Source organism: Momordica charantia (assembly GCF_013281855.1).
Source record: "Momordica charantia cultivar OHB3-1 chromosome 9 unlocalized genomic scaffold, Mcharantia_2.0 BLBB01000009.1, whole genome shotgun sequence".
Lineage (NCBI taxonomy): Eukaryota > Viridiplantae > Streptophyta > Magnoliopsida > Cucurbitales > Cucurbitaceae > Momordica > Momordica charantia.
Window position 1 is genome coordinate 9,782,367 of NW_028275167.1, and position 14,651 is coordinate 9,797,017.

Below are 14,651 nucleotides of genomic sequence, written 5' to 3' on the forward strand. Positions count from 1 at the left end.
CAGTATGTCCAATAAATAAAAAAAAATTAAAATATTTATCACTCGAGTTTAATTGTTTAAAAATTGTTTGAAGAGCCAAGCATCAAAATGTCACACATTCATTATTTGTCTTATATGTATTCATTAACCGTCCAGTAGTGGGATTAACTTCTCTATAAATAGAGTGTTAATCCATTTCCACCTAAAGGAAGTTAATCCCACTAATCGAACTAAACTCGTTAACAGAATCAACCAACTTAAACAAAATTACAATACAACCCCAGTTAAACACATAATATGCAATGTTTTAAAAATCGTTTGAGGCGCGCCTTGAGGCGAGGCGGACTTGAGGTGCCTCAAGGCTTACGCCGGTGCAACATAAAATGAGGCTTCCGCCTCTAAAGATGGAGGCGTGCTTATGCCTCTGAGGCTTGAAAGGCGTAAGCCTTAAGCTCCAATGGTGGAATTATACAAAAAGACTTCATCCGGTGGCTTTTGACAGTATTTGACTCATTTATTGCTTAACTTTCTTTTCCTTTGTGCTACTGGCTTGTTTTACGGTGGTGGAAAGCAACCAATTTTTTTTTTTGTCTGTTTTGTTTTCTCTTTCTTTTATGTGATACAACTGCCAGCCCAACTGCCAGCCTTCCTTATTTCTACTGTTATATGGATTACAAAATTTTCAACAATTATTACATCGAAATATTTTACAAGTTTTTTAACTTTGGTTAAGTAAAGTTTTCCGTTCTAACTTCTAATAAAAGTAATTGATGTGTTTTTTCATGTGTTTTTTCTAATTTTTCTTTTCTCCATGTTTTTCCTTTTTGTTTTTTAATATTATTCCTTTTTATTTTACAAATTTTTTAGAATTAATTTTTAGTTCTAAATGATGTATTTCATACTTCTATATGAACACTATCATATTAATAATACAAAATTTTACATTCCTATCATTTTTTTACTTACGCCTCACCTCTTCATGAGAAAAAGCCTCAAACCCGCCTTACGATTTTTAAAACATTGATAATATGCTACATCAGTACTATTAGTATTTGGTAGATAGAAAAAGTTATGTAAATCATGCTAGTGAACGAAATGAGAGCCTCAGTATTCAGCAATGAAAACTAGATCAATTCTACTGATGAAGGTTGGGAAAAGTGTGGCTACAGGTTTCTAAAGTTGCTCAAAACCTATCCACGATGAACCAAGAAAAGAACTGATTCTACCATAAATTGTATCCCGCAATGGGAAAACCACCAAGGATGTGAATTAAAAGTTATCCCCATAATTAAGGATAAACCCTATAACTTAGGCTAAGGTTAGGCCTATTTTTATTAGTTTGAAAACTAGAATATCTGCAGAATATAAAAACAGTAAGAGAAACAAGTAAATCCCATTGTCCCACCTACAGATAAAAATATAAAGAAGAATCAACTAACTCACCTTGACTTTGTCTCCTGATATCTTCAGTTTCTTATTGAGTAGGCTCATCTCTGAACTATAATTTTTCTTCATGGGTTTGAACTTTCCAGACTTGTCTTTTCTATTAATAATACTTTCCACCTGCCATCATGTCACATGGCACTAATTATCTATAAATCTACTTTAGATGTGAGGAAATAAAATCTTCCATGTTTAAGAAGGCAAGGAAATAAAATAAAATGCACATGATGATATATTAATACCTCCTTTTGATCTCTTATATTTTCTTTAGAAGTATAGGCTATATCAGGTTGGGCAATACTAACAAGATGCCTGGTCTGCTGAGGAATCTCATGACCGAAACTAGCTTGTAGGCCTGGCACCAATATTGCTTCTCCCATGACTTTATTCTTCTTCTTCTTCCTCCTCCTCTCAGCCTCATCTGCCAAAAATATTCCACGTTAATGCTACATAAGGGTATGAATCCTCCCATCTTTAACTCCAAAACAAGTATGCTATTTTAGGAGTAATAAAGTTTCGATGATAGGTGGGATCGGATGCATTCAACTTATGAGCGCTTGGAATCTCCCAAGTTTTCACCACTGATGTATGCCATGCCCAGAGAAAATATATGACTAACCAGGCAAAAGTAGATACAAAACTTACTAATTTAGTTTGGAAGTAAAACTTCTTACTAGAACAATGGGAAGGAACTCCACGTCTTTTTTAAAATGAAGTTGAACTTTATAAAAGCTACATCTACACTTTTCCCTCCTTTTCATAAAGTGGATCAATAGAGGATGAGAATATTGACTTAAGTGAAGAGGTTTTTAATAAGATTCTACGGAAATGTCAATGATACACATAAAATGTTAATATCACCGAAAACTTTGGAAAAGTTTATAAAATTCAAAGGAACAAGATGTCAATATTTAAATGATATTATTGCCAACAATGCTGATAAAACACTCATTTATCACCAAAAAAATAACCATTCCATCAATGATAAGCAAGAATGATACAGAGAAACCACAGCCAAGATAAGCAAGTATGTAAAATTTTCCATGACAGAATATTCTAGAAGCTTATCATGCAAAACAAATACATCTCACATAAATTTTTAATAAATCACTATACAAGAGTTATCCATACCGTCCATCAGCAACCTGCACAACTCTGTAGCTTCAGCCACTTCATCTTCAATTTCCTCTTCTGTTTGAGCAATGGATGGACGTCTCCTCATTTTAAGACCCTTGACCCCATCAGTCTTTTCATGTCGGATCTCAAATGTATCAACTTCATCTTCAAATTCCTCAGCATCCAGCAAATTTTCTAAATCTCCAGCAAAGGAATCCAGGTCACTATTTCCTTCAGAGTCACTCTCATTCTCAGCACCATCTGAGGTTGAAAGACTCTGAATTTGCCGCTCCCAAATTTCTTGACACTTTTCCCTCGTCTGACGCTGCAGTTGCAGAAAGGACATTCGCTGGCCACGTGCATACTTGCTGATGGTTGTTGGATCAACTTGCACCCCAGAAGCCGCTTGCTCACTTGAAAGCCTGCGTATCATAGCAATTCGGTGCCATCTGGTCAGTTTTGCGATCTGTTCCTCAGATACATCAAACTTGAGAAGAACCTGAAATATTAAACAAGGCGAAGATTTAAGGTAATTAGGTTTTTGTTAGCTATCGTAGTGAAAAGCTGACTGAAACTATTTCATTACTTATGTTGGGTGACATTGAAAAACTAATTATCTATTTTTATTGCTTACCTGGAAAACATTATTCTTTATTTCTTGTATTTTCCCCCTTCCATTTTCCTCCGCTTCTTCTATTCTCTATCCCCTCCCATTTTCTTCTGCTTCTTCTATTCTCTCCCCCCAATTTTATTTTTCCGCCCCCTTTCCTTCTGTTTCTTATATATTTTCCAACTTCCACAATTTCACTCTTTCTCTCTTCGTAATTTTAATTTGAACAAGGAAACAATGCCAAAGCTACTTCTGAACATATAGCTAAAAGAGAAACTTCCGACTCCATAACCAAAGGTGAAAATAACAGGATAAAGCAGAGAATGAGTATAAAGAAATTGACGTAATCATTTAATCACAAATAATGTATGTAATTAAGAGTGTGCATACATAAAATACAAAAGGCTAAAGAGATGATTTTTTGGTACACCTCCATTCTTAAAGAGTTCTTTATCTACCATAGAATTCTCAGGTGGAACATGAAAGTACTCTCACAAGACAGAATAAAGCTGAACACGATCTTTCAATAGATGAGAAGGTACCTCTTTTGCGGCATCCATGCTCAACCTACGTAGGTCAGCATCTGTTCCTGTAACTGCAGAGCTTCCTCGACTAGAAGCTGCTTTTTTCTTCAAAGATGCATTAGAAATAGGTGCTTTTGGAACTGAACGAACATAACTGAAACCAAGTCCACGGCCAGATGGATCACCAACACCTGTAATTTCCAACCGCTCTATATTTTCTTTTCCCTTTTTTTGTTGTTTCGGTTGGGGAGTTGGAGAATAAGGTTGTAAATTAGCAGAAATTCATCATATCATCTTCCTTGATCCATTTGCTTCTTTGTTTTTTTTTTTTTTTTTTTGAGAACTTATTCACTTGCTTCTACCGTATGAAGCCCATTATTTATCCATCTTAGAATTCAAAATGTAGCTTAAGTGATAAGAATCCATTAAAATTTTTCTTTTCTTAGGGAAGATGAGAAATACTTATTGAAACAAACTTATCAAAGACAACTTAAGATCAGTTCATTTATAGAAGACATCAACAAATCAACATGCATTATCAACCTATAAAGTATCAAGTGATGTCAACCCTTATTTTTTACCCCTTGGAAAATAGTCGTTTGAGCTGTTGCTTTTCTATGCCAGTTTATCCATCTTCCTTGATCCATTTGCTTCTTTTGTTTTTTTTTTTTTTTGAGAACTTATTCACTTGCTTCTACCGTATGAAGCCCATTATTTATCCATCTTAGAATTCAAAATGTAGCTTAAGTGATAAGAATCCATTAAAATTTTTCTTTTCTTAGGGAAGATGAGAAATACTTATTGAAACAAACTTATCAAAGACAACTTAAGATCAGTTCATTTATAGAAGACATCAACAAATCAACATGTATTATCAACCTATAAAGTATCAAGTGATGTCAACCCTTATTTTTTACCCCTTGGAAAATAGTCGTTTGAGCTGTTGCTTTTCTATGCCAGTTTATCATACGCTTTTCTTTCACAAACAAAATATAAAACAAAAAAAACAGTAGGAGGATTACACATACGAACCATTGAGACTCTTCTTATAATGGAGATAAGTAAAGATTTTTTACCTGGGTCGTACAAGCAACAAAATTGCTACTCAAGTTCCAGGGAGTTATCTGCAACTCTCTTTCAATATGAGATGCAGCAGCCAGAGTAATAGCTTCATCAGGAAGTCTACTCATTGCAGATGAAATTGCGGAGGGATGGACCTCAGTAATTCCCAAATGTTTAAGGCGGTACAGACCAGCTTGCATGCTTTCATACTTGCATACCTAACATATAATATGACGGCAATATAACAATGAACAATAGAATGATACAACAATATGTACCATATGCACTAGAATGACATCTAACATTTTGATCTTGTAAGCCTATGCTATGATCATAACACTAGATTCAGAAATGCTTTAAGAAAACTAAATAGAATAAATCACAGATTGAAAAGCAGGGAAAAAATAAAGTGATGTGCAACACAACTACGCACGCTTCAACTAACATCATATGAGCAATCTTCCCAACTGTTCACCACAACAATTGAAGAGCATGAAGGCAATCTATTTTCCCTCTCTCCCCTCAAAGTTACTTGTCAAAATTCTCCTGTATCAGTAAGAGTCCATCTTTTTGAGGTATCTACCGTAAATTGAAGACTACTAATTCAAATTCTATAAGGTTCGGAAACTAACAATCAGTGCAATATTTTCTACAACTTTTCTGGATGGATTAATGGAACACTTCAAGCCTTAATAAGAAATATATACTGCCAGTTCAGTAATTAAGATTGAATCAATGCTTCTCTCCAGTACATTTGGGTGATTCACTTATAATCATTTAGTTAAATAACGGCCCTTGATTGTGAATTACAAAGATATCTTCTGAACAAAGTATTTTGACTGGGAGTTTGCCATTAACAATATGCTGAAGAGATAAACCTACATGTATCCAGTAATACGCTGAATTTAAAACTGATTTTACTAATAGTACATTTGGTAATAGAGTTGTATTTCATGTTTTCAAGGTTTTGAATGAGTTTATTAGCAGATTTGGAAATAGAATCTCAATTTAGAGATTGTTCTAGTAATATATCTATAAACTACTAGTAGTTACCAACTAAATATTTAGTTCATTTTCTTTCATGCATACGAAGGAAAAGAAGAATGAAGAGGAAAGGACGTGGGGAGCGAACGAATCGTGGTGAGTGGTGACTGTTGAGATTCTTTGACTTTCCAAATTCCAAAAAAATAAAATATTAAAACCTTGCAGTAGCAGCTTATATTTTTTTAAAACAAATACCCCCTAGACACAATGGTTTCTGTGTTTAGGATCTTATAATTATTATTATTATTATTTTAATTGTTTCAAATAAGCCCATGAACCACGCTTCATGAGCTTCTCCGCTTCAAGCACGCCTCACTAGTCTCGCCTCGCCCATGCAAGGCAAGGCGCTCTAACCGCACCCAACGCCTAGGCGTGCGCCTGGGTGATCTTTTTAAAACTTTGAGTAAACAAATTAGAGAGATAACACATTGGGAAGCTTTGTACTTAGCTATACTGAAGCACATTGTTCATGATCGACTCTTCTCTTCGAAGACTCTAGAGTTCCTTTCAAACCAAATCTCATAAAGAACGGTCTTAATGGCATTAATCCAAAGAAGGTTGGCTTTAGAATTCAAAGGGGGCCCCCGTAGAAGCTAAAGGACATTCCTTGCTGTTATGTTGTCAAATGCCCAAGACAAATTGAATTCCTCAAAAAGTAATTCCCAACAGCGCAATGCAAAAGGACATTGGAAAAAGATGTGGATCATACTTTCTCCACTAGAATGACATAGAGGACAGAAGGATGGCATAAGATTAGAACCAGGCATCTTCCTTTGAAGAACTTCAGCTATATTCACCTTTCCGTATAGAAGGATCTAGGTGGAAAAACAAACCTTTTTAGGACACTTGGTCTTCCAAATGGCATTAAATAAATCTGGTGGCATAGCTTCGTCTGAAGGGGACTTACGAATGGAAACCATGGTAAAACAGCCTGAAGGTTCTAAAGACCAAATTCCAATTATAGCCTGCAACATTTTTTACCAAACCCTTGAGAGAAAGCTAAGCAAACAAAAATCAATCCAGTTTCTTTGGTGAGGAGGATCCAAGCAGACCCGTCTTCAGAAGAGATGAGACTCATAATTTCAAACCTCCCTGGTCAGCTACAAGGGTGGGAATAGAAATGAACTACTTTTCTTCTCCTTCAAAGGGTGCCTTTCTTGACCTTTGACTAAGGACTTTTATGAAGAATAATATTCCCCTCCGAAGGGATGAAGGGTTCTTTAGCTTATTTTTAATTCAAGACATGGAATTTCCTCAGAATTCTTGAAGGACCTTCTCAACAAATATCTCCTCTTTTGGTTAATTCTTGTGGTGCTTAGAAACGGTACATATTGTTGATGGGCCAATTCCGAATGATGGGCCCAACACTGATTCATTAAAGTCAGGTGTGATTTATTCATTTAATGCTTTGATGAATCCAATTCCAAATGATATTTTTTCAGAAAATGAAAAGGAATTCAATGTCAGCATAAGTAGTTCTGATGTCACCCCTTCTCCACTTCTCCCGCTAATCAGAGATGTAATTCAGAGGAAATTTCCTAGGGTGAAGATTTTATTAATCTTTTTGGTTTGGAGGTGGCCCTTCGTTCACTTTACCAGGATCTTCGCATGATCAATCATCTCAATCGAAAGAAGATACTTTTAATGATTCTCGGCTTGCACACCTCAAAGATCCCACGGATTCTTCTATTCCTACCTTCTCCAAAACAGTTGGTCTCACACCTGCTCCATCTATTAAATCCCAATAAAAATCCTGTCTTGGAACGTCTGTGGTCTTGGTGATTATAATAAACAGTTGAAGATTAAAAGGTTTATTCAGAAGCATGGTCCAGATATTGTTCTCCTGCAAGAAACGAAATTACAAAATATAGATGATATTATTGTAAAATCTCTATGGAATTCAATGGATGCCAGTTGGTCTCACATAGACTCTGTTGGCAAATCTGGTGGGGTGATCACAATATGGGATGAGAGTAAAATTCGATTGCAGGAGGTTCATCATGGAGTTTTTTCGTTAAGAATTCTGTGTTCTTTTTCTAACTTGCAGAACTTGTGTGCGACAAATGTCTATGGGCCGATGAATTATAAAGAAAGAGTTCCTCTGGCAAGCGCTCAGGGATATTAAGGGGCTCGTCGAAAAATTCTTGTGTAATGGAGGGTATTTTAATGTTACTCAATGGATTGGTGATAGATCCTCTGGTGGAAGAATTTCAAACGCTATGAAGACCTTCAGTACTATGATTGAGAATGTAGAGATGGTTGAAATACCTCTCTCAAATGGAGGCTTCACTTGGTCGAAGATGGGGGGAATGACAGCGTTCATTCGTTGACTGACAGATTCTCTCTCTCAGGATTGGATTTCTCTGTTTAACAAGTCCAGGGTCTTTAGAGCAAACCGGATCACTTCCGATCACTTTCCCATTTTTCTGGATGCAGGGGATTCGTGTTGGGGACCGTGTCCTTTTCGGTTCTTCAACTCTTGGTTATCTTCGAAAGATTGTGCAAGTCTAATTGAAACCAAATTTTCAAATGATCATTCGCCGGTTATTTGATTTCCTCCAAATTAAGATCTCTTCGATCTTCACTTAAACAAGGTCATATTCGAAATGAACCTATCAGGAATCTGAGGATAAGAATCGTTTTCTCCGAACTGTGGTTTCTGCTACAGGCTTAAAGCCCTTCTCCACTGGGGGCAATCCTAAGCATGAAGCTTTTTGGAGCCCCATTCAAGACAAGATTTTCAAGAAATTAGATAGATGCAATGGTATCAACTTTCGAAGGGAGGTAGGTTGACTTTATGTCAATCGGTTCTAGAACATCTTCCCTTATACTATTTCTCTATTTTTCAAGCTCCGGTGAGAATTTTTAAGCACTGGGAGAAAAGTATACACTTTTTCCTTTGGGGAGACTCATCAAAAGGCTCGATGAATCATTTAGTAAGGTGGGATATAACTTCTCATGCTAGAGAAGTCGGAGGTCTGGGTATTGGAAATCTCTCCAAAAGGAATAAAGCCTTGTTAGCAAAATGGGATTGGAGATTTGGTGTGGAAACTTCATCTCTTTGGCGATCAGTGGTGGCTAGCATTTATGGATTGGATTATGGAGGTTGGTGCACATTGCCTAAGTTAGTCGGATCGGGTCGAAGTCCTTGGCATAATATTTTGAAAGCTTGGCAAGAGGTGGAGTCGTTTTCCCATGTCAAAGTAGGGAATGGCAATCGGAGCTTATTTCGGCATCACTTTTTTTTTAACACGATACGAACTTTTCATTGATAAATGAAAATGAACAAAATTGTTCAAAGATACAAACTACCATAGGAGTGAAGATACAGGAAATAAATAAAAGTAAGCATTAGAAGAAATAAAAACCATAAACTTAAAGAAACCTCCTTAAAGGGGAGTTATAAGAGCCTCCCAATTCATACAAAGCATACTAGGAGAATAAGAAGAGAAGAGATCGGAACGAGCACACCATTGGGAGGCTTTGAATTTGGCGATTGAGAAACACTCCATAGGAGATCGATTCTTGCCTTCAAATATTCGTTGATTTCTCTCAAACCACAATTCGTAAAGAAGAGCTTTTATTCCAAAAGCCCAAAGCAGATTAGTTTTAGAGCTTGCTTGCGCCCATTGAAAAGCTGAAAAATGATTTGAGGCACCTCCATATCCCACAACCATGAAACTTAATAGGAATTTTCTCCAACAGACCACTGCATAGCTACATGAGAAGAAGACATGCCTTTGGGTTTCCCCACTTGCTTTGCACAGTAAACAACATGATGGCTGCATCAAAGAATTGGACATTTTCTTTTGTAGTGTCTCTGAAGTGTTAACTTTGCCCATTAGAAGAATCCAAACCATGCAATTAACTCTCTTTGGTCAAAAAGAGTTCCATAGAATAGGTAGTACTTCTTTAGGAAAATTAGAAACCGAATGCCGGAATTTGCTCAACGATCGAACTGAAAGTAAACCCGGAGCTTCTAAACTTCATACTCGATGATCTTCTGAATCAGTGATGGAGGTTGAAGAAAGCAAGGATAAAAGATTTGCCAATTCAATAACTTCATTATCCTTCAATGATCGCCTAGTTGACAGCCTCCAAGAATAGCCAGTGTTATCCCAAGCATCCGCAACTACAATGGACGGATTAGAAGAGATCCTAAAGATAGCTGGAAATCTATCTTTAAGCGAAAAATCTCCCATCCATCGATGATGCCAAAACAGACACCTTTTGCCATTCCCGATTTTTAAATGGGAAAATGATTCCACTTGCTTCCATACCTTGGATATATTCCTCCATGGGCTTCTACCTGAACCTGTCAACTTAGTCAAAGTGCACCAATCACCAAAATCAGAATCATGAATACTAGCCACCACCAGCCTCCACAAACTTGAAGATTCAACACTGAACCGCCACCCCCACTTGGCAAGCAAAGCTCGGTTTCTTTTAGTAAAATTCCCTATCCCAAGGCAACCTTCCTCTCGATCTAAAGAAGATATGTCCCACCTCACTAAGTGATTTACTGAACCTTTCAAAGAATCTCCCCAAAGAAAGGATCGAACACTTTTCTCCATTATTTTGCAAATTCACATAGGAACCTTGAATAGAGAAAAGTAATATAATGGTAGATGTTCAAGAACCGATTGACAAAGGGTCAACCTTCCACCTCTCGAAAGTTGATATCTCTTCCATCGATCTAGCTTCTTTGTTGTCTTGTCAAGAATGGGACTCCAAAAATTGTCATGCTTTGGATTTCCCCCCAATGGCATTCCCAAATAAATCAACGGAAGTTTTTCAGCTTTGCAACAAAATTTAGAAGCCATCCTCTGAATTTTCTGAGTATTCATGTTGACTCCACTTAAAGAAGATTTCTCCCAATTTACTTTCAATCCCGAGAGCCATTCAAAGGCTTTAATTGTGTCAAACAATACAGCCAACATATTATCATCGTCTTTGCAAAACAATGTTGTGTTCTTTCCGATACCTTTTCCTCTTACTCTCTGTAGGTATCGACCTCCTTCTCCGATTACTATTCGAATATAGAAAATAGCCCGAAGGCGATTACAAGCTACCCCACCGATTCGAGAGGGTGGGTATCTCTCCTCCCTTCCTACTACATAAGGTACAAGCCAAAAACAGTCCCCCCACTCAAATGAGCGCACTCCCCTTATACCTACCTCCCTCCCCACAAAATTGGTACATACGTTCTCTCTCCTGCCCGTTAGAACTCTCCCTAGGCATTACCCATAATACCCCTTAGGTTATTTCCAAACTTACCCCTCCTAGAATATGTCTTTGTAATTGGGGGCCTAACACTCTCCTGGGATGCTATGTATGAATTGGGAGGCATTTATAACTCCCCCTAGTCAGTGTTTTAACTTTTGTTGATTCTATTGTGATTCTATTGTGATTCTCTTTGAACAATTTTGTTTCTTTTCATTAATCAATGAAAAGTTCGTATCATGTTAAAAAAAAAAAAAAAGAAACGGTACGTAGTGAGAGGTATCTCAAATCTGGACAAGAATTAGTCTATGCCTGTCCTTGTCGTTGTCAACTCAAGTCTTGCAGACTGGCTGTGACAATTATTTCGTTATTCTCCTATTCTTTCAAGCTCCTCAAGAATCCTAAATCATATAGTACAAGGCAAAGGAACAGTTTGCTTTGCACCCTCTGCTCGACTACATAACTCTAAATCATGTAGTAAAAGAAACAAGGGAAAGAGAGATTTCTTTTGAAAGATGAATGAAAAATTTGTATCATAATATGAGAAAAGTTGTCTTTTTGTAACAAGAAACAAAAATTTTCATTGATATTATGAAACAATAAAATAAGAATCCCCAAGTGAAAAACAATAAACAAAATTATCCCAGAAGTGTAACCGCAAAGACCAAAGAACCACTGAAGCCCAAGACAACGAAAAACAAAGCCAGCACCTAACCCACCACCCAATTACAAATATCACTTCAAACAATGACCAACAGACCAAGTAATAAATAAAAGATTAAATTTAAATTCTTGGCCAATTGTCTCTATCCTTTTAAATATTTCATCTTGTCCCTATCATTTTATTAAAGTTTATCCCATGTCCCTGTCATTAGGCGAGAGTAACAAAAATCTGATGTGGCAAGTGATCTATGGATATTTAAAATGAGCTCTATAATATGATATTTTGTTTTACTAACTTCGGAAGTGGCAAATCAAAACATGAATTTGATTTGGGCTTTAAGAAATTACTTTGGCTGAAAAGTAAAAGAAGGGCTGAGACTAATGTTGTTTTGGAGTGCAATACTTTGTCAAGTGATATCTGTTACTCCTTACTAATGAGATGGATCTTTAGTAAGCTTTAATCACAATTTATCTTCCTTTATAGCTAATTGGAATACCGTTTTCAACACCTTGCAACTTCGGGGAAGATCCCAGTTGTTCAAAGACATACAGTCAAAATATAAAATTTTTCTTTCATATGCAGAGCAGAAGTAAATAAATACAGCAATGAAAGAGATAGGTACGCATTTTCCTTAACAACACGAACAATGCAGGAGAATTAAAATGTCTAGTTTATTTAAAGAGAACTAATGATAAGGGACTTATGATACTTACATCCTCGGGTGTCACAGCATCTTTCTTCAAAGAAATACTTGCATTACGCTTCTTAATCAAAATGGTTTGTCCATTAGAACTTTTCTGTAGATTTGTATATGAGGTCAGTGCAAATGTAATGAAGTCGATAATGAAAGATAATCTTGAAGTAAAACTAAAACATCTTAAAGAACAAAACAGGGTAGTCCGTTTGTTCAAATAGAGCTTACAATTATACTTGTAAAAAAATTATTAACTAACCTGTTGAAGAGCATATTCCTTCAATTTCTTCCTAATCACAGTCTCAGACAGATACGGAAACTGAGAAGGTAGTTCATCAACACGAATGTAAGGAAGTCTTCTACGCTTTTCAGCAGCAAGGAATTCACGAAATATATATAAAGTTAATCTATTCATCATAAACATTTGAAGAGACTTTGTTCCAGGAGAAAACACCTCCATCAACGGCTCCTGCATAGAATACCATTTTTCTTTAACTAGAAACAGTTTTTCATTGATAATATGAAAAGGAAATGTTTAGAAAACAAACTCGAGGGGTGAGATGGAAAAGTAAAAGAGATAAAAAAACAAAAAACAAAATAAGAACATGATCAACTGAAGAAATTCAAAAATAACGAGCCATCAAACTGAAGGATCTAGAGACAGCAGTACCAAGAAACCACAAGGCTCCACTGAAACAAACCAAAAGCAAACTCCACAATGAAATAATCTAGAAGAAAACTAAAACCCCTGGAGCCACCCATGGCTCCAAACGAAGGAGAAGAAGCTGTCAAAGAAAAAGCACGTTAGAGCTTATGACATCAATAGAAAAAGACCGTTAATCATCAAAAAGGAATAGACTTTCACTCTTTGAGAAAGAACCCAATGCATTAGCAAAATATCCTTGTTAATTGTCGAAGGAAAGTCTTCTACTCTTGTAAACCAAAGGAAAGTCTTCTCCAATGCTTTTCTTTGACGTAGAAAAAGCCTCTAACTCTTCATTTCCTTTCAATAAAAACAAAGGATTTGAATAAACACTTAAAGCTTCAAACAGTAATCACTTGAAAAGCTTCCAAAGTCACAGAAGAGGGGAATGACCATCTCTTTCAGATCAATGTGATAAAAGGTGCCCTCTCTCTTTCCCTCAATATCTTAATGCCAATGGGTTTTCTTTTTGGTTTTCTGGTATTTATTACCCTCCAAGGTTGGTGCATCGCTAGAAACGACTAGCTGAACTTCAATACTTAGTTGGGTGGAAATTTCAATGTTACCGGATGGAAATGGCAAAAATCACAGGCAGACTCAACAAGCATGAGAAAATTCAATAAATTCATCTCCTCTCACAGTTCGTTAGATATCCCTCTTATAAATTGTTGCTTCACTTGGTAAAGTTTCAAATACCAGCCCACTCTTTCATTTTTGGAGAGATTTCTGATCACCAATAGAATTGCTCCAAAACTTGGGATGGGCCACCTATAGAGGCCGGAGAGAATTATCTCTGTCCACTACCCCTTATCTCTCATTTTTGGCAACATCAAATGGGGACCACCACCTTCCCCTTGGAGAAAATGTGTCTAAGCCATAGTCCTTTCCCCCATAGTTGACTCCTGGTGGAAGCAAAATCCAATGAAAGGTTGGCCAGGGCACGATTTTCGGTTTTAGGGAGAAACTCAAAGGCCTAAAGTTTATTTTGAAGAACTGAAGCAAGCTGAATGTTAAAGCCTTAGCTACTTAGCAAAATAAATCGAAAACTCAGCTGGTAGATCTTGATAGACAAGAAAGGAATGGGCTTCACCCTAGATCAGAGGAAAGTCAGACAATGTCAAGCCTCGGTTAATGGACCTTGCTGCCAATGAGAGTATTTTGGAGACAAAGATGCAAGCTGAGATGGTTTAAGGAATGAGACAAAACACTCACTTATATTTACCAAATCCTATCTAGAGATGACAATAGTTTGTTAACAGAAAGACATGGAAAAAGAATTCCTGGATTTCAATGATCAGCTCTACACTAAAGATAAGAACAAGAGGTTCATTCCCTCTAATTTGGATTGGCAGCCATCCACCAAGAGCAAGCTAAGCAAGTAGAAGAATAATTAACTGAAGCAGAGATCTACCAGGTGAAGCCGGATACCAACCAAGTATACCAAGCTGCCTCTTCTCTGGACAACAACAAAACCAATACCAGACAGTTTTACCTTTTACTATTTGAAAAAATCATGGAACACAATCAAGCAAGACGTTTTGACTTTGATCCATGATCTTTTTGAGAATGGTTTTACCAATGCAAAGCTT

At 36.6% G+C, this 14,651-nt stretch overlaps 1 protein-coding gene across 1 annotated transcript in view; it reads right to left on the reverse strand.

Annotated features, from left to right (window-relative positions):
* HAF01 (HAC13 protein (HAC13)) overlaps nucleotides 1-14,651 on the reverse strand; it is a 49,914-nt gene that overhangs the window by 5,894 nt on the left and 29,369 nt on the right. The window contains exons 12-18 of the mRNA XM_022299401.2: nucleotides 12,619-12,828; nucleotides 12,379-12,462; nucleotides 4,749-4,952; nucleotides 3,691-3,897; nucleotides 2,554-3,037; nucleotides 1,665-1,843; nucleotides 1,423-1,542 (exon numbers count right to left, since the gene is read on the reverse strand). Of these exons, the coding sequence (XP_022155093.1) occupies nucleotides 1,423-1,542; nucleotides 1,665-1,843; nucleotides 2,554-3,037; nucleotides 3,691-3,897; nucleotides 4,749-4,952; nucleotides 12,379-12,462; nucleotides 12,619-12,828 (1,488 nt within the window). The remainder of the gene's footprint in view (nucleotides 1-1,422; nucleotides 1,543-1,664; nucleotides 1,844-2,553; nucleotides 3,038-3,690; nucleotides 3,898-4,748; nucleotides 4,953-12,378; nucleotides 12,463-12,618; nucleotides 12,829-14,651) is intronic.